Raw genomic sequence first — 25,267 nt, 5'->3', positions numbered from 1 at the left:
ACACCAGCAAAACGGCAAGGAGCAGAAAGGCGTAGGCAGTTGTTAAAGTCACCATTTTCACAGCAACCGCGGCATCATTTAAAGAGGATATTTCTCTTTTTTCTTCTTTTTTCTTTTTTTTTTTGTGCGTAAATTTGATCGGTGTTTACTCCCATAACCATCTGATGGAAAGGGCATCCTGCTAGGGGCCACCTGCAGCGCCATGTCCTTACTTAAACACCTGCCAGCTACAGTCAGATAACAATCAGTTTAATCAATTCAGAGGACAGACGCAGCCAGGTAAGTTCAAGGACACATTACTACATAACCTCATTCGATCAATAATTCAAGCAGCTAATTTTCTTAAGAAATGCTATGGTAACTTTTAAAATGTATCAGGGTGGAGGGTTAAAGAAATTAAAGAAAAACAATACGTAAATTGACCCATTATGCAAATTAGCTGTAACATTCCTAAAATAATAATAATGTTTTTTTGTTTGTTTGTTTGTTTGTTTTTTCTCCAGATGACATAAATTACATAACTAGTCATGTTTTGAGAAGAAATAAGATGACATTTTGCTATGGTGGTTGTTTCTTACAGTAGTTTATTCTTGGGGTCTCCAGTCTTTTGTATGTTAAATATGTTGGTAGGATGAGGATTAAAACAACAAACAAACAAAAATATTTAAAAATTAAAAAAAAAAAAAAAAAATTAAGAAAACCAGTGTGAAATTCTTAAAGGTTAAGTATTCTAAAGTTTAGGACATAGCAATTCAGAGATGAACTCAGGTGCTTCACCATGTAAAGCCTGACAGGTGATAGCTAAATTTTATATTTAATTTTAAATTTCACTGGCAGCCATGAAAGAGGCCAACACTGGAGTAATGTGCTTCATGCGCTTTGTCTGCTTTAGTAAGAAGACAGGCTGCAGCATTTTGAATCACCTGAGGATGAGCTACAGCTCTTTGAGGCAGGAGTGTAAATAATTACAGTAATGAAAAATATGGATTAGATTACTGAGTACATTCAAATGACACAATATGTATTATCTTGGAGATATTTCTTAATTGGAAAAGGCTTGATTGCACAAGCTTTTTTTAACATGTAAGGGGTAAGAATCAAATGTTACACCTAATTTTTTAGTATATGGTTTGATATTTGAGGTTAAGGGGTCCCGGGGTTTGCTGCAGGAACACTCTCGGGGCCGATAAAATGATTTTGACACATCCAGTTGTAGTGAAAGTGCTGAAAGGAGCTGAGGATTCAGCTCAAGTTCAATTGCTGACGGGAGATGAAATGTCAGTCCAAAGAGTAGTTTAAGTTTAAGTTGCAGTTTAAGTCCCCTACAGTTGACAAATAAACTCACCAAAAGGTCTACTGTTGTGGAGCTTTCGATCATATCACAAAATTTTCCTCAGCTCAGTTGCCTGGTTTCAAATGTCGATTCCCCTGAGCGCTCTAATGACTTCTCATCCACTATGGCTTAAAAGTTGTGAACCTTCAACTTCAACTATATGTGCACATTAAATTATAGAACCATACTATTACATACTATAGTTTATTGGAAACAAATTAGTGTGGTCTCAATTATTTGTCAATGGACTGATACAATTTTCCTTCACTTTAGCTTCCTCTACTGATGGCCTTCTTCCGGCAGCTGCGACTTCTTCTCTGGAAGAATGGGCTGGGTGTCATCAGACAGCCAGTGAGTGACATAAAATCACACAGATGCCTATTTTCCATCAGCTGACTTTACCATTGTTAGAAATAAATAAATCACATTGCCATTTTGGAAATGATTCCTGGAAAATCTCTTCATAAATAAATTATTACTGTGCACTGATTGTCGTTTTCTGTGTATTATGATATCCCATCTTATAGGTGTGGTCACTGACTCTGATCATCTGGCCTCTGATCATCTTCATCATCATCGCCGTGACCCGCAACCAGTTCCCTGCAGTGATAAGAGACACATGTAAGTGTAAAACACAGAGAGAAGAAGTACTTTCATGTAGGTCTATGTTTTGTTCGTGTCTTTACAAAGACAAGTCTTCATATTATACAATCAAACAGGATGATGCAATACAGTGTAAAAAGCAACCATAAAAAAGCATTCAACAAAACATAACAGAATAGACTGTAACAGCCCCATCTAACATATCTACATATCTAGTCTAGTCTGAATGCTGCCTGGGCAAAGTTATACTTAGACCCTTTACTAAGGCAAAGATAAACAAGACATCTAGTCATCTCTCTGAAAACATACAAAACAGGTCACTAAATGATTCTGATATTATCACAAGTTTCATAAAGAGTAAAGCAAAATCTAAATTGAGGAACTTAAGGCAAAGCTAAAGTCGGCTTAAGTTTGCATTGATACAATATTGACTTGACACGGAGCGCAGGTTTTTGTTTGTCATCTTGAATGATAGCCGCAACACACAAGGAAACATTCCAATTTCACAATCAGAGCAAACAAGTGGAGAGTTCACCTCAAATGTCCTCAACAGTCCTTGAGATGTAAGTTTATCCCCAAACTGATGACATGATGTTTGTTCTCTTTTACTTATCAACCCAACTGACTGAAAGCTCATTCTTATTTTCTGGAGAAAGAAATCTGAGAAAGGTGTTTAGAGAAGGAGAGTTACTTACATGCCCATTTCTAACTTTGTGTTAACATAACATGAGTAGTTAGCTGAAGAAGGAGGGACAGACACTACATTTGATCACAGCATCAACATCTTTTTCAGAGGACCTTATTCTGTTATACACCTGTTAATGTGTGCTATGAAGTATGTAGTTTTACTATCATATACAGCATCAGTAAAATTTGTATTCCTGGTATTAATTGCAACCAATTTACCCTCACACTTTTGTTTGTTCAGTCTTTTTTTTGTTAGATCAGATTCAATGGATACAGGGATTCATATGTAATTTAATCACCCCAGCTCGCCCTATTATAGACACCGTCTAGTGAATCTGAACAATAGACTTCTCCTCCGCTGTTGAGTGCTGTGTGGTGGGTTGTTTGTTTTATACATGCTGGAAATAGGCATAGTATTGAATCGCACGCAAGACAGGCAAGTCTGTATGATCAGACTACATAACCACTTGTAGCTTTGAATCAGGTAGTACAGCTTAAAACCAGTAGATGAAGGGATGACCAGACTGTTCAGAAAAAGCTTTAATTGAACATAAACCACTGTTTCTCACATTTACAGTAGTGATACTTTCTTAAGAGCATTATTGAAATATACAGTAACTATTGTCCATTAGACGGTTGAAAACGATATAAAAATGTATTCAGATGCCAAATGATATGCTTTTCTACTACTGTTAGACAATAGTAATGCTGTCAAGTGTTAAAATGCAACGTTTGCATTCTGTCTTCTGCATTTTCATTCTAATCAAATAATGAAAAACTGTTGGCATTGCTGGTTTTAGTGCCTCTTACTGTTCTATTTTAAGTGTATGGACACAATGTTGTTCCCTTGTTGTTGGATGTTTAAATACTTGCCTTTTCATTCTTTTTATTTTATACTCATGGGTCGGTATTGTGCAATATCACCCCAGCTAAATTGTACATTAATTCTATTCAAGTGGTTGTGTATGTGTGAGTTTAGGCGTTAACCTTGAGGTTTGATGTAATTCATTTGTTCAAAGTTAGTTTATGTGCTCTATAGTTCATAATGACTTACAGGAATGCCATGACTAAGCTTAGTCAAATACCTTTTCCCAGGCTATTATTCTCTTTGAAACACTGCTTTCTGTGAGAATATGAACAGGAATGAATGCCAGAGAGGCACTTTGCCATGCAGTCAGTTCAGTCATGGTGGCTTGACTGCGCCCTGATCTTCAGGCTTTTTATGTTTCGTTTCCTTATGTTCTGATTTTACACAATAGCTCAAATAATTTTCTGACCGTGGCATTCTGAAACAATTTTTAATGGGAGTGGTGTTAAAGTATTCTCACTACAGTAACAACTTTGTCTTGTCTCCTCTAGGTTATGTGGGTCCTCGAAACCTACCCAGCACAGGCTTCTTCCCTTTCTTGCAGACCCTCATGTGTAACACAGACAGCCACTGTCGTAACAAGTCACATCTGGTGAACCCAGCTGCATCAAAGTCTACACACAGATCACCAAGGGCTGCAAGGTACCCCTATTCATCTGTACAGTCTACACATTACCTGATCTATCCTGCAGAAATGCCTAATTCATATTTAAGTTATAATTTCAGGCAGTATCACTGCGTCTACTGCGTCTACTGCTACATGAAAACATGTGCATCTTAAACATACAGTATGTCTCCATTGGCACAGTATCATGTGATTGAAAAGGTGTGCAGAGGACCCTTTGGGAACACTTGGCATAGCAGCATCATGTGATATGAATAGTCAGTGTGTTCATGGAAATACACCAACAGCAGATATCACTCCGTGGAGGGGAGCGCTTCTCCTTAAGGGGAACTTCACTGATTTCACTGCCTTTTGTAGCTAAATTCGAACAGCATGAAGTCTGATTAAACCCTTAAGGCAACATTGGTTGAGGCTGAAGAGTTGGAGTTAGAAAGAAGTGAGGTTGTGGGTAATGTCAGCACCAGGTTATGACAAGGAAGAAGAATGTGCGAAAAAAAATAATTGATACCTTTGTTGAATCTGATACCTTTTAAAACTGTCCATTGTGAGTTGGACAAAGTTATTGGCCTTTTTTCTTTTGACCCATCTCTGGTTTTGTCTCTTCACTTCCAGCTGCTATTGCTGGCTATAGGAAATTAAGAAAAAAAAAAAGGTTGTGGTCCTGATCAGCTCACACTGCCTCCTGTACATTTCTCAGTTGGGAACACTTACTTTGCGTTGTTGTAGCTGTTTCTATGGTGAAATTTTCAAGAGCTCTAATGTGAACTTATCAGTATGATGATGCAAGTTATGAATTTATAACCATTCTTCACAAATGATCACTAAACCAGATGATTTTTACTTTGTTGGTCGGAAAGCAGATTTTTCAACATAAATTAAAACATATATTTTCACTATTTTATTGAAAAACAACAAAAAAGCCCATGCCAAGGACTGTAATAATATAACTAACTTAATGAATTTCATCTGTGTTTTGGATGAAGAAATAAAGCATGATGATCACAAGCAGCAGATGTCAATGTACACAGTGTGACACATCCTTAATTTTGTTTTTTAATTCCCTGTCTACACCAGAACTGCTTCTGTTATTTAACAGGAAGTTAAAAGACAAAATTACAGAGTCCGAGCACTTCTTTGTTGCTGAGGGTCAATAGGAATGCAACGCTGAACCGGTGGAGTACTCTTTTAACTCCTGATTATGACACACCACAGTTTTATGTTTTGGGTCACAACTGATATCAAACAAATGTGTCTTAATCTTTCTTTAACCTGGTCTATTTTTGTCTGTTTTTCTGTTATAAAATAGTAGATGACTGACTTCTTTTTTGTCCTTTTTCTACTGTGTTTTTTTTAAACAACTCTGTCAACACTTGGAGTTACATAATCTTTAAGAAACAGGCACCTTACTCACTGTAACCTGTCTACTTTTTTGTACTCCAAGCGCTCAATACCAGCATCAGTCAGTGGAAGGTTTTGTCTCTGGTTGGTTTTGTTCCATAAGTTGTTGTGTTGTCACAGACATTTAAATTCCTGACAGAGCGTAGAATGACTGATAGGAAAACCTGTTTGTTGCACCCTTAACCCTAATGCCCTGTCATAGCTATTTTCAGTCAAGTTTTTGTTCTGTTTTTTAGAGAGGCAAAGTCCCACCTCCTTTTTTTTTTAGCTAGCATTATCCTCTGTCACGAGTTTTCTCTCTAGAACATTTTTTTCATAGTTTTTTCTGAATCATGGAGTCATTGAGTTTTTAGTCCTTAATCTAAGGTCATCATGTCATTTTAACCAAGATAAACCAAAAAGGATGATTATTTTGTTAGCACTCAATGACAATATATGGGCACAAATGCTAACAAAAATAATGTTGTTATATCTAAATTGTCAAGGTGTTCAAATGTTGCTATCCAATACAGTTAACAATACCCACTTAGCTTAGAACGCCCTGGAAAATGTTTTAGCTTTTCAGAAACATAAATTAAACTCTCTAAGAAGACTAACTTTTTTATTTAAAGTGAATTAAGTCACAGCTGCAACACAACTGCACATTGTCTCATCTGATTTTTCTTTTTACTCTATATGGCAGGTCGACCCCACCAGACTCCCCACTGGCAAACCTGCTTCAGGGGGGAGACTTTTTCAACTTTGCATTCCCCAATGACTCCAGCAATGATCCTACAGCAGTGATTGAGGCCTTGAACAACGTCTTGGGTATGTTTTTATATCCCTCCACTTTTCCAGTATAGTTTCACACTTCTGGGTTCAATTATGTACTTCGGGGGGCACTTTATTGTATTTTTCAGTAGTTAAAATAAATAGAGTAGACCTTTTATATATGTTCTAACTGGGAATTTAATTTTAATTTGTGCTTTATGCTTAGCTTAATCTCCTGGCCATAGCTTTATATTTAAAAGACAGTGGTAATAAAAGTAAAGTATGATAATAATCTTTTCACTTAACTCTCTGTAAGAAAGCAAATAAACATATTTCCAAAAATGTTGAACTATTACCATAAGAACCATAATTCTTAGATAATATGGGCATTGTTTACTCACTGCACTTCTCATTTTTGCATTGTGTGGTGACTATGATAGTAGGTATTGCTGTAACTGCCACAGTCACTACCAATTTTTCAACAATGTGTTCCTGTGTTAAAGGTCTACCTAACCAAGGAAACCCTAACAATGTGTCTTTCATGAACACCATCAATACTACTCTTCTGGGTGATCAGGTGGGTATTACTAACTTACAATGAGAGGAACAAAAATGCTGAGAATAAGGAAGAGCCTGTTTCCCATATCTGTTATCGCAGTATTGAAACCTTGTTTGGTCTCTTATGTACTGGCCATGAGATGACCTCAGAAAAAAAACTGACAGATTTATAGGGAGGCCTAGGAGGTTTACTTAGAATATATGTCTGTTTATTTTTTTTTGCAAACAACACTGTATTGCATTTAAACTGTAGCGCATTACGTTTGATTATAACTGAGAAAGTGTTATAGTCGCAGAAACCACTATTGAAGCAAGAAATGGTTATGTTTTACTTCAATTTAATAGCTACAGGACTATTCAAGCCACTCATAAAAAAATTATAAAAGGAGAGCACCCACCCCAAAACTGCTCCAAAGGGATGAAAACAAAGGAAAAATGTATTTAAAGCCAATATCCTGAAACACATACTCTTTCCTCGGTGATATAACTGGGTCAAAATTGGCCAAGCTTTTGCTTTAATGTCTCCAGTTCAAGTCTGGTCCATGTGAAGTTTGAAATCCTCACTTAAGTCTCTTAACTCAAATCAAAGTCTTAAGCCTTCAGTATATTATTAACCACGGCTATACTGACCTAATATTGTCATAAGAATGTCAAGCCGAGTGCAAACTCAATAGGTTTGATCACATTGTAAAAGCATTTCAGAGGTAAATTAATAATTTATCCAAAAGAGTTTAGTCAGCATAACTGGTTAGAGTCATCGAGAGTTATATTTTTTATAATGCTATGATGTATTGTGTGAATGATGATTACTTGGTTTACAATGGGTTTTGTTTGAGTAGGTATAGAAATAAATAGTCACTGCAATAGTTCATTCATAGATGTGATATTGGAATCGTAAAATATTTGGAATATGAAGTACAATCAACAATTGTACTCAGAAAATCAATCATTAATGACCTTATAAATGAATAGCTTCACTTAATGGATGCTTAAGTGTAATAACTTGAATCAGTATGAATCATATCCTTTGCAGGAGGCTTTGAACGCTATGCTGGAGTCAGTGCACCTGTTGAAGAGGTTGATCTGTACCACGACTCTGCCCATGATTAACACAACCTCACCCAACCCCGTCACCTATGCTGTGGTCACTTTCTGCAAGTCCAACGACACTGTGTTTGAAGCCTTTCTCCAGACATTAAACCAGGTGTGTGTTTTTTCATCCCAATGAACACCATGCTATATTTCAACAACACTCCCCTTAATGCTCACACAGTCACAGAGAAATTAAACAAATGGCAGCCTTGTAAAATTATAATCTTCTGTTGATCACTGAGCAGCCTTATTGAACATTAACTAGTCATTCATGTGATATTAGGTTGAATAGATTTTCCTGATATTCGCTCATACTTCTGGACTTGTAAAAATCACGAACTGACAAAATACAAAACGGATCTTCACTGAAAACAATCAGTTAGGTTGACCAGCCCATTGCTCAACTTATCCATATTTTGATGATGATCACACCTGCTGTCAAGCCCAATGGGATCTTGACCAGTGGACCAGACTACCAAAACCATGATGGACAGCATTCCTTTAAATACCTGGCTGAAAGACGCACCAGCAACCAGTAGATGTCAAAGGAGGAATGTTCTTAGTTATTAATTATGATTGATCGCTATCTTGTACGTTACCTGTGATATCTAACCTTTGCTGCTGCCCTTACAATGTGTGTGTGCGTGTGTGTGTGTTTGTGTGCATACATACAGTATGTGGGTTTATGCCTGCATGTGTCAGCTGGTTGCTGATAGGACAACATGATGGTGCTAATCTTAATGAACTTCTTCGTGAGATTTGTTTTTGGACTGACTGAAGTTGCCTTTCTGGTTTTCAGATACTGACGGAGCAGATGCTTACAAAACCAGACGAGCTGATGACGTTTGCTGGGATGGCGGTGTTGGTGTTTGATCAGCTGCAAAATCAGTCCTCATTGTGGGAGAGCCTTCTAGCCATTCCCGAGTTCTTCTCCCCAAGCTCTCTTGACCAGGCACTGGACAACACAGAGGCCGTTCTCACCAACATACAGGGGTAATGTTATTTTAATGGTGGAACAATCTAAAGTGAATGAAGGGCTACTGTATGGTGGTGTTTATTTAGTAAGGTTTGCACACAAAAGAGACATGATGGGAATTGTAGAATCAAATGTATAATATGTTTAATATTTAATAAAGGCCAGGGCACATTGTTGACTGTGAGTGCAGCTCCTTTGGTCTGAAATTTTATTTTTGTACACAATTTCTGTCATTAATTATTAATTTAAATGCAGAGTCCTGTGTTTTTCTAATGATTAGTTTCCACTGAGGTGAGGTGAATCACCTCGCTCTAAAGAGCTGTGAGACTGATGTTTATGAGGGGAATCACAAAAGTCACTGACTGTTTTGGTATGGATGGGATGACGTTTTAAAAATCTGAACTGAGGCACAATAAAATCGACCCCCGGTGACCTCAGCTTAGAAATATTGTATTTGCTTTCAAACACTTAGCCCTAGCCCTGTTTGAAGCCCCCATTATCTTAGACTTCAGGATTTAGCAGCAGGGAAAGTTAGAGTTTGTCTAATTATTAGTTCTGTTAGGGGTTTGCTGCATGTTCCGTGTTATCATGAGCATTAAATATTTTTCTCTCGTGGTCTCTCTAGTGCTATGCATGTCATCCAGAGTAATTTCCCTGAAGTCAACGCCTCAGTCTCCATGGTATATCCACTACTTGTTGGAGGCATCAACGTGATCCACTATGTTCAAAACTGGCCTGGCAAAGGTAACTATGTACTGTCACTTCTTTGCAATTTTGAGTGTGTGTTTGATGAAAATGCATGAGGGAATATTAAGTGTATGATTATAAATATGCAGGTAAATGAACCACTGATCACTATAATATAACTTTATGGTATAATTTATTTAAAATGGTGGCTCAGTAGTCCACAGTGCAGATACAGTTCACCTTTGATATCATAACACCTCAGTAATGTCATCAGTCAAGTTCTCTGCTGACATGATTTGATTCTGTCTAGATGTTTCCATTTCCCTTGGAGATGTTGTCACGTTGCACAATGACTCACTGAGTGAAATTGTGAAACGGGTTTTACAAGATGTCCAGATACCGTTGGATAAGGTACGTGCTGCCTGTAGTCTTTATGTACAAAATAAACATGTCAGGGCATACATTTCTTTACTATGTGGAGAATGAAATAAAGTCAGATCCGAATGATATACCTTGATATACCTTTTCATACATATTTTTCAAATTTGCATATTGCAAATTTTAAATAAATACACAACACCTTTTTTCCAGGGTTGCCAAACTGGTCCCACCCACTCTGACCTCTGGCATAGAAGTCACATTTGTGTCTCAGTTTTGAATTTGTGAATGTGAACTTGAACTTGCAAATTAAATGAACAACAACCCCATTAAGGCTGCAACTAATGTTTGATTTCATTATTGATAAATTTGCAGATTGACTTCTCGATTAATTGAGAAAATAGTGATAAATGTCAATCACAATTTCAACAAAGTCCAAGGTGACATCTTCATATTACTTAACAGTGCAAAACTAAGAAATAATCTGTTTACTATCCAATGAGACAAAGAAAAGTAGCAAATCCTAACAGTTGAGAAATTGGGAACAATAAATGTTTGGTTCACTAATTAACACGTTATATCTCATTTCACTGTGACTTCCTGTAGTCTCCGTTGGCTGTCAGGCAACCTCATGATGACAATGAGACTTCAGAAAGTCACTGAAAGTCAATCAAGAAATACTCAAGCACATATCAGCTGGTAAAAGCGGAACATGCAATTTTTAGCGTTTGTTTTTGTACAGATAAGATATAACATGTCAATTAATGACCTTTAGAGGAATTAGTCGGTGAATTTGTTTTACCTTTGAACAGAGCCAGGCTAGCTGTTTTCCATTGTTTCCAGTCCTTAAACTAAATATCTGGCTTTAGTTTCATATTTAACGGAAATATATGAGATTATGTTTTCTCAACTAACAGCAAGAAAGCAAATAAGTTTATGTCCCAAAATGTCAAACTGTTCCTTTAAAGTAACATTCTGATACTACTGTTTTACTATTTATTTTACTATTTATTCCGCAAATGAGTCACCACTTAATTTGAGTTTGACCATTGTTTTCCCTTCCTTAGGCTATCGGCCTGACTTTGGACAGAGACATGGTGCGTGCTTACTTGTGTGACAACAGCAGCAACCCTTTGTGGCTAACAGCAGCATGCACTACAGGCACTGTGGACATGCTTCTGGGCTGGATCAGTCCTAACAAGGTGGCCAAGCAGGTAGGTTAAGATAATGTGAATGATGTTATCATCATTAACAAAATATTTCACAGAAAATCAGGCATGAGTCAGCTACTTGATATGTGTGGGCAGCATTTTTTCCTCTTGTCTTTGTTCACTTTCTCAATCTTGCTCTCTCTTTCGTTGCTTGTCTGTATTCTTCTCTCTTTCCTCCTAATTTGCATTCTCAAGTGCCACCTTCACAAGTAATTAGATTCAGAGTATACCAAATAATTAGCCCGCGGCCACAAGAAAAGCTGTTGGCCATAGCAACAAGCAACTGCAACTCCCAGGTCGCACCTGGGGAGCAGAAACCTCAAGGATAACCAATTAGTGCTGCCACTATGGTGGACGTGTTTTGATGAGATAATTCCCAATCATCAGTCGTTAGCTTATTCTGTCATTACTTTGTGTACTCACTCAAACAGTCAGACAGGCGTCACTAAATCTAAAGCTTGCATAAGGCAATTAGTCATGTCGTTCATACAAGTTACAGATTCAGTAAATTACAAAGTATATTATATTACAGAACAAACTTATTGGTATATTGAAAATCTAACTATTGGCATGCCCTTTATTTGTCCTTTCTTTTCCCTCTTTATATAACTGATATTCTCAGGCTCTCCTGGCATGGAGTACGGATGTTGCTCCACATGATGTGGCCTTTGCCAAAGGGCTGCTCCACAGTCTGATGGGAGGTTTGTCCCCAGGGGGGCAGGGAGGATCCAACATCACAAGAAGCCGGCGTAGCGTAGATACACAACCACAAAACATCGACGAGGAGCTGTAAGTACAGTACTGTATGTTCTCTACATACTTTGTCAACCAGCTGTAAAACAAATGCAATACAGGCTACCAAGTGCTGCAAAAAACTAAAAGGCAATTTCCGTTGAAGCAACTGAATGGGCTTCCTGAATGTTACACAAATGTTCATACAAGTGGAACAAGTTTTTAAGAAATTATTACTAGTGGGCAGGTTGATATTTTTGTTCAGCCAAAGTTGGCCAAAAACACATTTTATTATAACATTCTAGTACAATAAGAAGGTAAAAAAAACAAACAAACATCTGCTTTAAAATTTCTGGAAAAAATGTTTGGGATATGTATTTTATACACAACATTTTAGAATACTTACATTTTTATCTAAAATTAACCAAACTTATTTTTATATATGTTTTTATTCTCTCTGCATACATCAGGCTAAATATTGGAGAACTTTACACTAATTAGTAAAAAAAAGAAGTTCTCCCTGAAGTGTCCACTGTAATATGAGCAGTTTTATTTAGACTTTATATTGAATCTGCCTTCATGCTTTGGCAGGTTCTTGGAGGTTGGTCATGTGGTGATGGAAATTATAAAAAATGTCCCTGAGGTGGACATGGTTGTCCAGAGCATCCTCAGATCCGGCTTTCAGTCCATGCAGACAGCGACACTGGCCCTTGACACCGTCGAAGGTAAGACCACATAACTGCCCACTCACAAAGAGACTCTCCTGTCATTGCACTAATAGTTTTGACATATTACTTCTTTCATTTTAATCACTGTTAAAAACAGCTGCTGGTGGTGGTCTTTCTGTTTCCTAGTGATGTCTACTCACAAGCATAGACAATGTATTTCCTGTCAAGATAAAAATTGATTCTGACAGGAAACTTTGATAGAAATAGTTGAAATAAGACGTACATGATAAATATCAACTTTTGGTATCAGCTCTTACAATGAAAGAACAAAAGCAGAGAGATTAAATTTAATGTTAACTTGTTCACAGGACATATTATGTGTAGTGTAAGAAGAATGACATACTTTTTCTGTTACATGCTGCCACAGTCACTATTGTTCTCTCTGCGGGGGCAGATGTACCGTATAACCTAGAGGTGAATGGAACAAGTTCACACCCTTTCTCAGGGGACCGATGATAGATAGGGATTTTTTAACCCAAAGTAGGACTAGAGGAGTTTACATGAGGGAAATGAATACACACACACACACACAAAAAGAAAATTGTTACACATCCCAAATAACCTCCTGGGAAGTTTTGCATGAAAGAAATTGAAGTCAAGCGGTTGGGTGTCTGTAGATGGAATTCTTTCTAAAACTGTGCTTAAAATGTACTTTTTTTTTTTTTTTTACCTAAACTGCAATTCAGTTTAAACCTTAAATATAAATATAGTCCTCTGACCTGGCTTTGTCTCTGCTGTATGTTTGTTGTCTACACTGTCTCTGGTTTGCAGACATGATGGATGATTTCCTGAAAGATACCGGTCGACTCCAAATGACTTACCTTACGTTGCTGACAAACCAATCTGAGGCAAGCGTTTTGATCGGTCGTATCCTGGACAGTGGAATGGAAGTCATTATGAAGGTACGCAAGCTGTATTTCAACTGACCATAAGTCTTTGGGTATGAATCTCCTAAAGAAATTTATTAGTTCAAAAAGTTATTTTTGATGTTCTTCATCTTCTTTTTTTAGTTTCAGACATCATTACAGTCAGTGTCATTGCTTAGATGGGTGGAGTCAGTAAAATATGGAGTTCTTGCACCACAAGCAATCAGACAGGTTTAAAGATTGGCTGATTGTCATGGTACACGAAGTACTGGAGGAATAATTTGTTGTTACATCAAGGAGAACACTAAGCCTTGAGGCTAATGAGCACCATAGGTTGGCAACAGCAAAGAAAGGATCTTACCTGAACACTTACTTATCATAGGTGTTCAACCTATGACACTTTCAAAGTTTGCAACCTTGTAAATTTGTAAATTCTCCTAGAAAATTTACACACCTAGGCATAAGAACCCGAATGATTTATATCGGCCAATATTAACCTGTTGCAATTCTATCAGTAAGAAAAAAGAAATTGCTCTTCAGATGGACATTAGGTGAAGGACACTGTCTCTAAAAAGCAGGCCGGCAACTTTTTTTCATCAGCATTACCTTTTTCCTACTCTCTTGGCCTCCTATTTCTCTCTTGGCGTCAGCAGGGCAATGACAACCATGTGACCGTGACATTGAGATTTTTCAGCTTTCACCTCCTGTACTTACTGTAGTTGTACATGCACTCAAATTTACAGTGTCATTGATTATTAAATTGACTTTTTTGGTACATTTACATTTAGTTTCAGTTCCAAATGAGTACCTTATATAAGTGGATTAAACTGGGCATTGTTTTAAAATCTGTCTAGTTGTCTCAAGTTGCTAAAAAAAACAACACTGAAGGCAGCAAACTCACAGGTGACTCTTTCTGTTTCTGTTTCACTAGATTCTGGCAAATGGGTCTTCAACATGTAAGGATGTCCTGGCTCCCTTCGAGTGGCTGTTGTCAACCAAGAGTGTAGAGATCGAGGTGTGGAGATCAATGATCTGCCAGAACAGCTCTACTGTACAGCAACCTCTACTGATGAAGTGGCTGCCTTTGCTTCAGATGGTAAAAGTTACTAAACTTCATCAGAAGTCATTTTTTTACTTATAAATATTTAAAGGTGTCCTGTTGAGTTTTCTTGTGAAAAAAAATCAATAAAATTAAATTATTAAAATTAAATTAAAAAAATAAACTTGATATATCTATGGTTATTTTACTAAATCTTGCTCCCTCTGACTGGTAATGCGCTTTCTTGATTTAAAGCTTTGGGATTCAATAAACTTCTTTAAAATCAGATGTGTTTTTAAAATCTTGTTTCATATTATGTCTCTCCACAGGCACAAGAGTTTTACAGCACTCTGACAGGCCAAGGAGACTATAATGTAACACTTCCCATGATTCTCTCTGAGTGGCACAAGTTGTATAATAACACTCTGAAGTTTGGAGTGTTTACGGAGAGACTGGTCACAGAGCTGGGTGAAGAATACTGGATGAACTGGATGGCAACAGGCAACAGCACTCTGAATGTCACTGGGACTCTTCAACAAAGGTTTTTATAATGTGATGATTAAATATCTACAGGGTTTCATTCAATAGAGCTACTGTGCTATGTACGTTTGCTTTGAACAAATGATTGATTACAGGTAGTTATATCCTGTAAAGTACTGCTATTTAGTGAACAGTCTTAAAGTCTTATAAATGACTTTAGTCTTACTCCGAAGTAATGTTTTCATTTACTTTCATAGCAGCCAATTTTTTTTAAACTAAAGAGCAAAGGGCATCTTAGAAAGATAACATTTAAAATGCCTTTAACATAGGCCCAGGCCAACTGACATTATTTTTTTATTCAGTGAAGAAAATAGATTTAAGTTGGACAAGGCTCTGCAAATGGCCTGTTTCATTGAATTGATTTAAAAAATATCAGTGGATAAGGAGGATCAATTTTCCACCATGATGTGTTTTAGATTATGTGCACAGTGTCTCATTTCATGGTGTCATGTGTCATCACTTTCTCAACAGTGTTGTGCTTTTGCTTTGCTTTCCTTTGCTTTTAGTGTTTTCTTGTTCATGGTGGATTTTGGAGAAAAGATTGAGAACAGTCAACTGTGGCCCGAGGTAAAGAACTATTTCCACATGGTTTACTGGATTTTGAACTACAGACCTGATGTCACAACTCAGCCAGCAAACTGTGAGTCTCGTTTATTTTCTCTCTGTTTGTATCTCCCTTTGTATACAGCAACTAAAAAGTCCATTGAAAGTATAAATCATATATTAATATATTTCAAATATACAATAACCAACAAAAAGAAATGGCAATTCGACAGTTTTATTGTTCACTTGTTTTCTTCTTTTTTCCATTCTTCTTTTTTTGCTTTTCCTCATATAGTCATGTTAAATTAATTAATAAAGGATGTCACTGGTCTGCTATGAAGCTCACATGTCAAGGTTCAAGGTTTAGCTTTATTGTCATTATACAATACAGGATTGCAAAATGACCCCCCACACTACACATACAGATCATGTATAAACAAATATTCAAATATTTAAAATTTACAATTTGATGAAACAAATAGGTAATAAATAGAACAAAGTAGAATATAAAAGTAGATGGAAGGAATAAAAAAAAGTAGTGTAATGTGCAAAAGAAAACCAAAAACATTTAGTATCTTTTGGATCCTGAGCAGGCACCTCACTGATGTCACTGATGCCTGCTTGATGTCTACCAGTAATGTTCTGGGCGGTTTTAATGACCCACTGCAGAGCCTTTTGGTCTTGGGTTGTGCATATTCCATGCTATTTTGTTATGTTTTCAGTCAGGATGCTTGCTATTGCTCCCTCTGTAAAAGTTAATGAGAACCTGGCATAAGAATTTTGCTTTCCTAAGTTTTCTTAGAAAATACACTCGCTGCTGAGCCCTCTTTGCCAGGGTGGATATGTATGATGTCCATGACAGGTCCTCTTTAATGCTGATTCCTAGGAAACCTGAAGCTGTTTACCCACTCCACCTCATCCCACTGATGTAGACAGGGGTGTGTGTCACTGCCTCCCTTTTCCTTAAATCAACTATCAGCTTCTTGTTTTTGCAGACATTTAGCAGTAGCCTGTTATTTGTGCGGGACACTGCAAGATTATTAATTTTCTCCCGATATGAAGACTCTTTGTTGTTTGTAATACGGCAGGTGATGGTGGCATCACCCGCAAACTTAATTTGACTGTGAAATATGAGCAGGGTGAATACGTGCAGTAAATATCTCTCCAAATTCTGTTAAATGTATTCATTAAGTACCTAAAGTAGTTTATTCAAAACAAAGTAATTATTTATATAACTAAGTAAACACAACCAATTCAAGTATGTGTGAATGTATAATATCTTTGCTTTTCCTTTAGGTTCTCTTAACATCTATACCTCAAACATTCATTGTGACACTGGTTTGAACTGGCACCAGTTTGTTCAAGCATTGACTGAGGTACTGATGTCACCAAATCAAGACGTCCTGGTGAAGTAAGTGGCAAAGTCTGAGTCTTAATGAATGATATCATATTAAATGTGAAGACTGCATGTACATACTGTGAAATGGAATTTTCTGTTTTGTTATTGACTTTTAACTGTTGATAGGATGTTGATTAATTAAAAATAACAATTTAATTAAATGATTAACATTAACTGATTGCTGCTGTTAGTATGTAATATGTAGCATGATTAAACAGGCAGCTTCTTTGGACAAATGTGGAATTGAGTATAGTACCAACAAAGTGATTACAACAAGCAGAAGACAGTTTATTGTCACTTTTTAAAACACATTTCGAGTAATGTATGCATAAAATTCTTACACTGTCTCATCCACTCCTCTCTTCTCTGTAGCTCTCTCAAAGGAACTGTGAATCTGTTGCAGTATGTGTTTGGTGACACCTATAAACATTTGGCAGTATCATATTTGGAACAAGAAATCCAAGGTGGCGACGCGCTCTCCGCATACATGATTAACCTGATGAAAAACCTGGATGGCTTTGTCCAAAGGATCTCCACCCTTTCTGACAGAAACATCTCTAACTCTGAGGTCATGCCTCCCCTCATTGAGAGCCTGTTACAGTCTACAGGTCTGGCACCACTACTGCCTCTGTTCTACAGTGACGGCCCCATAAATGTCTCCAAAGTTCTTGATGTTGCCTCAAAGCTTGGCAGGCTTAACCAGCACATTTTTACCTTCAATGAGACAGACCCAACAATGCCTGAATTGGAGCGGTTAATAATGCTGTTTCTCTCCTTGGAGGGTAACCTCACCATGTCTCTCCCCCACATCATGGGGCACACTCTGCTCACGTATTCTGACTACTTCCATCCTGATGATGTAGCCCGTCTCAGAGAAGCCATCCAGCCTTTCACCAACCAAACCTCAGCAGGCACTGTGGAGGCCATTCTCCATGCCATGGAGCTACTGAAGACAGTGATGGATTCTCCAAATGGTGACCCAACTAACATCATCCTTGGGTACATGCGCCAGCTTCAAGAATTTGTGGTGTCTCTGTATAGACTGCGAAAAATCGACCATGTCTTGTTACCAGGTGGGCAGCTCAGCACAGCTCAAGTCACTGACCTCCACCTGCTATCCAAAGACTTTCTCAACCTCCTCACCCCTGAGAGCCTGGAGAACCTTACTCAGGCTGGACCGGATGCTGCCCAGAACCTTGTTATTCAGAAATTTGTAGCATTCCTTCCACCTGAAGTCCAGCAGGAAGCTGCTCTCTTTCTCCAGGATTTCAAAACTCTGCAGGATCAGATGACCTCATGTGCAACAGGCCAGGACTGTTTGGCTGGGATCCCAGAAATCTTCACATTCGTGGAACAGATATTAGACATGATGCTCTCGGCCAACGGTAGTGTCACCATCAAATTAGCTACACCCAACTTTCTTCTGGGGGGAGAGGAACGTGAGGAAATTGCATCAATGTTCTTCTCACTCCTCCTGTCTCCACAGGATGCTTCCAATGTGGAAACATTCAAACAGACCCTTCATTTCATCAGATTGGTCATGACTACACCAAATATTACTGTGTCTCAAGTCCAGAATGCTCTGAAACAGTCAAATCTAACCCTTGAAGAGCTGAATCACATCGCTGCCCTAGCTGGAGCTGCAAACATCAGTGACCTAATGGTGAACATAATGGAGATAGTCAATGCTCGCAAGTGTTTTGAACCACAGCATAACCAAACAGTGACAACCAAATGTGTTAAGGAACTGATAAACGGGGTCAGCAGTTTCCTGACACACATACCTGCTCTCCATAATGAGACAGACATTCTCTCCCTAATCCCGTTAATCGTCAATAGCGCTATCAGTGATATTGTCCAAGTTGACTTCAGCTCCAATACAAACATGGCTGTCATACATGCCCTGAACATCACCCTAGCCAATATCAAGATGAACCTCCAGCTGAACCATCTGAACACTCCAGAGATCATGAATGAAATCACAGTGATTGAAAACCTGTTAAAAGTAGCCGCCAACCCTGAACCCTTGAACCGCATCTTCAACGCCACCTCAACAGCAAACCCCATGTATATTAATAAAGTATACTTGGAGATTGTGGAATGGTACTTAAAAAGGCTGGAGAATGTCACCAGCAAAAGCTCCTACTCAGACCTCCTCGAGCCCCTTTTCCGCCTCACACACATGCAAGTGACATTACAGCTGGCGCAGGCAGATTTTAATTTGTTTATCAGTGACCAGATTGGTAACCTGATGAACAACCTCCAGTACCCAATAGATGGTGCAGGGCTGAGGGAAATTGGCCAAACAACAGTTGAGATTCTCCGGCATCTACTTGAATTGATAAAGGTCAACCTTCAAGCTCAGAATGACAGTGTCCATAGCTACGGTTCAGGGCCATTGTTCAACACAACCCTCTTGCATGCCACTGAGCTCCAAATTCAGCTATACCTCAACATCATACAGGAGTGGATGAAACAACCCAATGTCACCTTGGTCTTCACTAGTATGCTCCAATGGGGAAACTCCTCCATGAACGTCTCCACCCCTGTGAAAGACCTCGACTTCCTGCTTGAGACGATAGCAAATATTCTCAATGATGATCAGCTGGCCTACCTCTCCATCATTGGCACCATCACCCAGTCCTTGAGCAAAGCCCTAATGTTGGCGGAGCAACCAGGTGGCCTACAGAGTGAACACTTCTTAGCCGCTATCTCGGAAGCACTCCAAAGTGGTATGCAGGTCCTGACCGCAGCCACGGGCCCCCTGCCACTTTCTGTACAGCAAAACATCCAGGAAATTGTGCAGGATTCCCTAAAGCTCATACTCCAACCAGACTTGAGTTTTGCCTCATCAGCTAACATCTCCCTCCTCATCCTCAAGAGAGCTGAGATGCTCATTCAACAGACAGTACCAGAGATGTTCGCTGAATACCTGCTTTCTGGAATCAAAATCGTGACCACTTATTTTGAGACCCTCTCCACGGCCAGTGGACCAGACAACTGGAATCAGATGTGAGTGACACTTTGTCATTGGAGCAAATGATAAAACTGCTATAATCTTATAATCAGCAAATGGTAAAAATATTTTAGCAATATTATGCAAGGCTGACTTGACTTGAAATGATGAATGATGATGAAAGTAGTCCTCCAGAATAAAAATCTATCAGGGGTTCGGCCTACTGTGTTAGTTTCTTGTACTGTCTTCATAAGAGAGAAATAAGGAAATTATAAATGCGTATGTATAGAGAAATAGAATTGCTTAAACAGGAGACAGTTTAGACAGTATTCTTTCATTGGCATGACAGAAGTCAATATGTGCTCCTTGGTATTTAAGATGCTTTTAGTTGGATTGTCCTGCTAATTAAAGAAATAGTTTGACATTTTGGGAAGTTCAATTAGTCTCTGCTGGTAGCTTGGCAACCTTATGGTGACGACATGCTGGCCATGAGATAGTACAGCACATAAGCACCAGTAAAACCTGAACTTGTTTTTACACTTTGGTTTTTGTATGGATTAAACAAATGGGACATAACTTGTTAATTAGCTTTAGAGGTGCTTGTAGGCAGATTTTTTTGCCTTTGGACTGAGCCATGCTTTCTTTTTCCTCTACTTCCACTAAGCAAACGGACAGATATGAATGAATTCAGTCTTCTTTTGTAACTCTCGGCAGTAAAACAAATAAGCATATTTCACAAAATGTTGAACTATTCCTTTGATAGACTTTTTTAACTTTTAATTAAAGAGTCACCAAGTAGCTAACTGTTACAAAAACCAGCAGGTCTCTGAATTCCAGGGACCATAATTAGGAACCACAGGTCCAGATGGAAAACTTAAACCAAACAGAAAGATGAAGAGCATGCAGCTGCACCCTCTGCAATCCTTTGATAAAATGTTATGAGATATGATGACCTTTTGATGAGACACAAATGTGAAATATTGATGTGCTTTGTTTCTTAAGGATTCTGAATCAGATGAAGACAGTCCAAAGCCTCCTGCCGCCAAACAGCACAGCCCAGGACTACGTTTCTGTCCTCATTAACATCACTCACTTCATCTTGGAGTCTGGCCAAGGCAAGTCAGCCTCTCAATGTCACTGTAGGTGGACATCATGTTGAATCCTGATGAACTCTGATGGAGTGGAGGTTGCACTGTGCACTTCATTATTCCAGCGTTGATGCCAGACAGCCTAAAGATCTGTGGATCAAAGTCACACAATGTTTCTGTTGTAAGAGTATGTTTTACAAGGAGGACTGTGTTTGTATATTTGACATTGAAATTCAGTGTATGAACAAAATTTCTTGTGATTTCAGGCAACATGAGTCTCTGGGCAAGTTTTGGGAATGCATCAGCAGAAAATTTGCCAGTAATTATTGGCCAGGTAAGCCTTAAAACATTGCCACATGTGTGTATGAAATATTTTTCTTTTGTTTGTTTTGTTTCATCTCTTTTTAAAAGCCTTAAAATGAAACCTTCAGAAGTCCTGAGGGTTAAACAGGTGACCACTAAAAATAAAATACTGATAGTATATCTCTGTCATCTCTGTTCTTCTGTTGGAATTGTTGACCAACACCCAGTTACAAATGACACATGAAAACAAACCACTCATGAGGGTACTGAAATGCAATATCATTGATCATCACTGACAGACAAACAAAACAAAAAGGATCTTATTGTTTATCAAAGTTGTGTGTCCTGTGTGCAGTGTTCCTATCATATTTCATGGATCAAAGCGTATATGGAACATTCCTGTAGTTGCAGCTTTGCATTGAATCACATTAAAAATCAGTGTATGAAAAACAGAACGCTTTCCTCTTTTTCACCCTTTTTTCTGGTCAGATGGGCAAACTCCTGGGCATGCTTTGGTCACTTGTCATGGGAGGTCCAGGCTCACATACAACTGCTCCATCACTGGAGGGCTTCTCTCATCTTGCTCCTGTCCTGGAACAGGTGATGACTGGGCAGGCAGACCAAGAAACCTGGGACAAGTAAGTTTAATCGCCACCTGCGATGGAAAGTGGATGGTTAGACAACACCTTAACCTTGAACTGCATACTTTGTATGTCTGTGTGAGGTGATAGTAACGTTTATATATTTCATAATAAAGCATTCTGTTTAGTTGCTTCTGTGATTGCCCCTCAACAGAAATGCTCTGTTTTCTCACAGACTTGAAAAGATGCTAGAGTCCATACTGTCAACTGTCGAAGGAACAGAGCTATGGGACAATGGCACATCTGTTGTCCCACTACTTGAAAAAATCATAGCAAGTATGGTGAACAACATGCAAGCAGAGAACGGTGAGAACACTATGTTTGTGTAGCTAAGACAAGGACAGATTGCTCTGTGATCCAAATTAGTAAGAAGGAGCAAGACTCACTGACTTAGGAAAAAATGTCTACTATGTTCAGTAAAGGTAAAATAACAAACACACATGGCACCTGAAGACTTACAGGTGTAGTTATGCCTTAAGTTAAGTGCACCTTTCACACCATGATACATGAAGCACCTATTGGTCTCTTGCACCATTTCATAAATATAACTAATTTTCTATACCTGATGTATTTCAGTAATTATTATTTGATTTTTTCAAAACTTGTAATCATTTTTTAAGCCATTTGTATTGCTCATACTGTCTACTTTTTTCTCTCTTTCAGCATTGATACTAAGCCTTCAGAAGCCTGTGATGACCCTGATGACAGATATTGTACAGTCTGTGAACAGCAGTCATTTTAACTTGTCTGCGGTCTCGGAAAGAATGCAGCTCGCCATTGAACACACGGTGCAGGCAGTTCAGCAGGTTAGACTACCACAGTTCTCCCCAGGATAGCATTTGTACACACTATATCACTGTCTTTATCATTTGCTGGTATGATTATTGTGCACGTGTTTGCATGTGTCTTAGAGAGACAGGTGAGGAAGAGAGTTACTTTAGCATTTCAACAATCTTCATGCATTATTGCAATCAGCAATACTTTTCTCTTATCTTGGCGTCACAACTGATTATCAATAGTTACCAAATTCTTGGCTGATGTAAAAGCACGTATGGGGTGTGTTGTTCTTTGTTGCTTTAGAATCTGTCTGTTCCACCTGCCATACATAGACATTTGCATGTTTACCCTTCAAAAGGCTTTTGACAGACAGCATCCTCATACCAGGACACACGTAACATGGTTTTGACTGACTGCATAACATTTTGAATTACTTCTTATTATATTATATCAGTCAGCTGCACAGTGGCTGGGATTTGTTACTTTGCTGGTGCTGTCGGTGCTGTTGCTTGGTGACACTGATAGAAAACTCTTATTTACAATACACTATGAAAGAAAAAAAGACAAACAAAAACAAAGTGCTTGTCACATATTCTTACCCAAACTAGAGCCTATATTTACCAATTTTTGATTTTTCACAGATAGATTATTATGAGTGTGTAGGTTTGCATGAAAACGTAAGTAAATAAATAAATAAGACAACAATATAGAATGGTGCCATTAATTTTTTGTCCACTCCGACTTCAAACCAGCTGGAAACAGCTAGCCTGCCTCTTTCCAAAGGTAATAAAATCTGTCAGCCAGCACCTCTAACGCTCACTAAATAACACATTAAATCTCTTTAAACTGTACAAATGAAGAGTGAACATGACTGGCACCCATCTTTTCATAGCTGGGCAAGAAAGCAAATGTGTGTATTTCCCAAAATATTGAAGTATTCCTTTAATTTACTATTAATGCTAATTTAATTTACTTCAGTCTACTGTTCAATATTACATTATATATATTATAATATTACACAGTCATGGTATTTGTTTAACTTTAATGTACTGCCTCAGTGCATACTGTATCTTTCTCATGCATTGATATTAGAATACAAAATCAGCATCAGTTGGTCTGACGGTATACTGTATAGCATATGAGCAGAACACTATTAAAGTATTATTCTTTGTCTTGTGTATACCTTAGGGATAATCTTGTTACAGCCTCTCAGAGATTTCTGGCATGGCATAAACTGCATAGTTGACCCATTGTGTGTGCGCATACAGTACAGTATGTATGGGTGTGTGCCTTGGACATGTGTAATGAGAAGTGATGATACCTGTGTGAGACTTCTGCCCTTTTCATTTCTTCTCTGTAAACTGCATAACAGAGATATGATATTTCCCTTGTGCCTTTGTCTTTTGTTTCCCAGACACTTTGTTCTAGTTCTCTATCTGTCTTTGCTAACTGAACCGGTTCTCTGTGAACAATGTATGTGAAAGCCAATGCGTTTGCTTTTTTGTTGACACCCTTCCCTTTAGGCCAATGGCACATTGGAGTGCAGTGAAGCTCTCCAACTATGGGAGCCAGTAAGAGAGGCAGCTGGTTTAAACCACACCACCATGGCTATGTGGTGCAACATCGACCTGCAGCCTGTTCTGGAGGCCTATGCTGCAGAACAGATTGTCTACATGAACATGAGTGTGAGTAGATTAGGCCAAATTAGATAGGAAATTGAAAACAACAAAATTGATTGTAGGGTATTCCACTCTGATTGTGTCCCTCAGACCAGAGTAAAATTTTGAAATAAGAAAAGTATGTTCTTTTTTTACATAAAAGTTCAAGTACAATTCACAGTTTCACCACTGGATGGCAGTGTTGACACACAGGGAAAGCTGCCAGAGTGCTAACAGTCCATCTCTGCTGTATGTTGTTTGCACAGTACACGAATGTGGGACCAATGACTGCGAGCGCTGCAGCTGCCAAGATTGTCAAGTCTGTACAATCTCTCTACCAAGCCTACATCAACCGCACACTTGTGACAGAGCAGCTCATCATGGCTTTCTCCAGTCAGTTCACTGCATTGGCAGGCCAGCCTCTCAGCCCGGAGGCACAGCTTCACTGGTACATGCAGCTCCAAGACATGCAATTGCAAAACAGGTGACCATTTACAGTTACAATCAAATTATGTCATTCCTAACATGTGTTGTCATGACTGATGAAGAGAAATAAATCACTGTTGCAGTCGCATGAGGAGAAATCCATTGCAGCACACTTTTATCCCCAGTTTTATGATCACCAGGAGTCACAGTAGACCACACAGACCAGACCCAGTGCAGCCACAGAATATGAGGACAGTGCAGTGCAATCACATCAAAATGCAGTGCAGCCACAAGACAAAAAACACTGAATATGACAGTCTGATCATTTTTAACAGTATTTTATCAGATTGTTGAACATTTTCTGTACAATTCCAGACACAGACTCACCTATACATGAACTCACTG

The 25,267-nt window shown here is 38.4% G+C and overlaps 1 protein-coding gene across 1 annotated transcript in view; it reads left to right on the top strand.

The window, feature by feature from the left end:
* Positions 1-240: 240 nt before the first annotated feature.
* Positions 241-25,267, top strand: part of abca12 (ATP-binding cassette, sub-family A (ABC1), member 12) — a 69,587-nt gene continuing 44,560 nt past the window's right edge. Inside the window, exons 1-26 of the mRNA XM_042425714.1 lie at positions 241-279; positions 1,607-1,684; positions 1,861-1,954; positions 3,983-4,133; positions 6,197-6,321; positions 6,768-6,841; positions 7,856-8,026; positions 8,714-8,907; positions 9,516-9,634; positions 9,888-9,988; positions 11,023-11,169; positions 11,789-11,955; positions 12,490-12,623; positions 13,398-13,528; positions 14,424-14,588; positions 14,861-15,072; positions 15,578-15,711; positions 16,911-17,025; positions 17,386-20,025; positions 20,972-21,084; positions 21,324-21,391; positions 21,850-21,998; positions 22,177-22,307; positions 22,665-22,807; positions 24,302-24,463; positions 24,703-24,920. Of these exons, the coding sequence (XP_042281648.1) occupies positions 1,619-1,684; positions 1,861-1,954; positions 3,983-4,133; positions 6,197-6,321; positions 6,768-6,841; positions 7,856-8,026; positions 8,714-8,907; positions 9,516-9,634; positions 9,888-9,988; positions 11,023-11,169; positions 11,789-11,955; positions 12,490-12,623; positions 13,398-13,528; positions 14,424-14,588; positions 14,861-15,072; positions 15,578-15,711; positions 16,911-17,025; positions 17,386-20,025; positions 20,972-21,084; positions 21,324-21,391; positions 21,850-21,998; positions 22,177-22,307; positions 22,665-22,807; positions 24,302-24,463; positions 24,703-24,920 (5,924 nt within the window). The 5' untranslated portion in view covers positions 241-279; positions 1,607-1,618. The remainder of the gene's footprint in view (positions 280-1,606; positions 1,685-1,860; positions 1,955-3,982; positions 4,134-6,196; positions 6,322-6,767; positions 6,842-7,855; positions 8,027-8,713; positions 8,908-9,515; positions 9,635-9,887; positions 9,989-11,022; positions 11,170-11,788; positions 11,956-12,489; positions 12,624-13,397; positions 13,529-14,423; positions 14,589-14,860; positions 15,073-15,577; positions 15,712-16,910; positions 17,026-17,385; positions 20,026-20,971; positions 21,085-21,323; positions 21,392-21,849; positions 21,999-22,176; positions 22,308-22,664; positions 22,808-24,301; positions 24,464-24,702; positions 24,921-25,267) is intronic.

This window comes from Thunnus maccoyii, chromosome 11 (assembly GCF_910596095.1).
Source record: "Thunnus maccoyii chromosome 11, fThuMac1.1, whole genome shotgun sequence".
Classification (NCBI taxonomy): Eukaryota; Metazoa; Chordata; class Actinopteri; order Scombriformes; family Scombridae; genus Thunnus; species Thunnus maccoyii.
The sequence above is the reverse complement of the archived record's forward strand: the minus strand, read 5'-3'. Positions and strand labels throughout refer to the sequence as shown.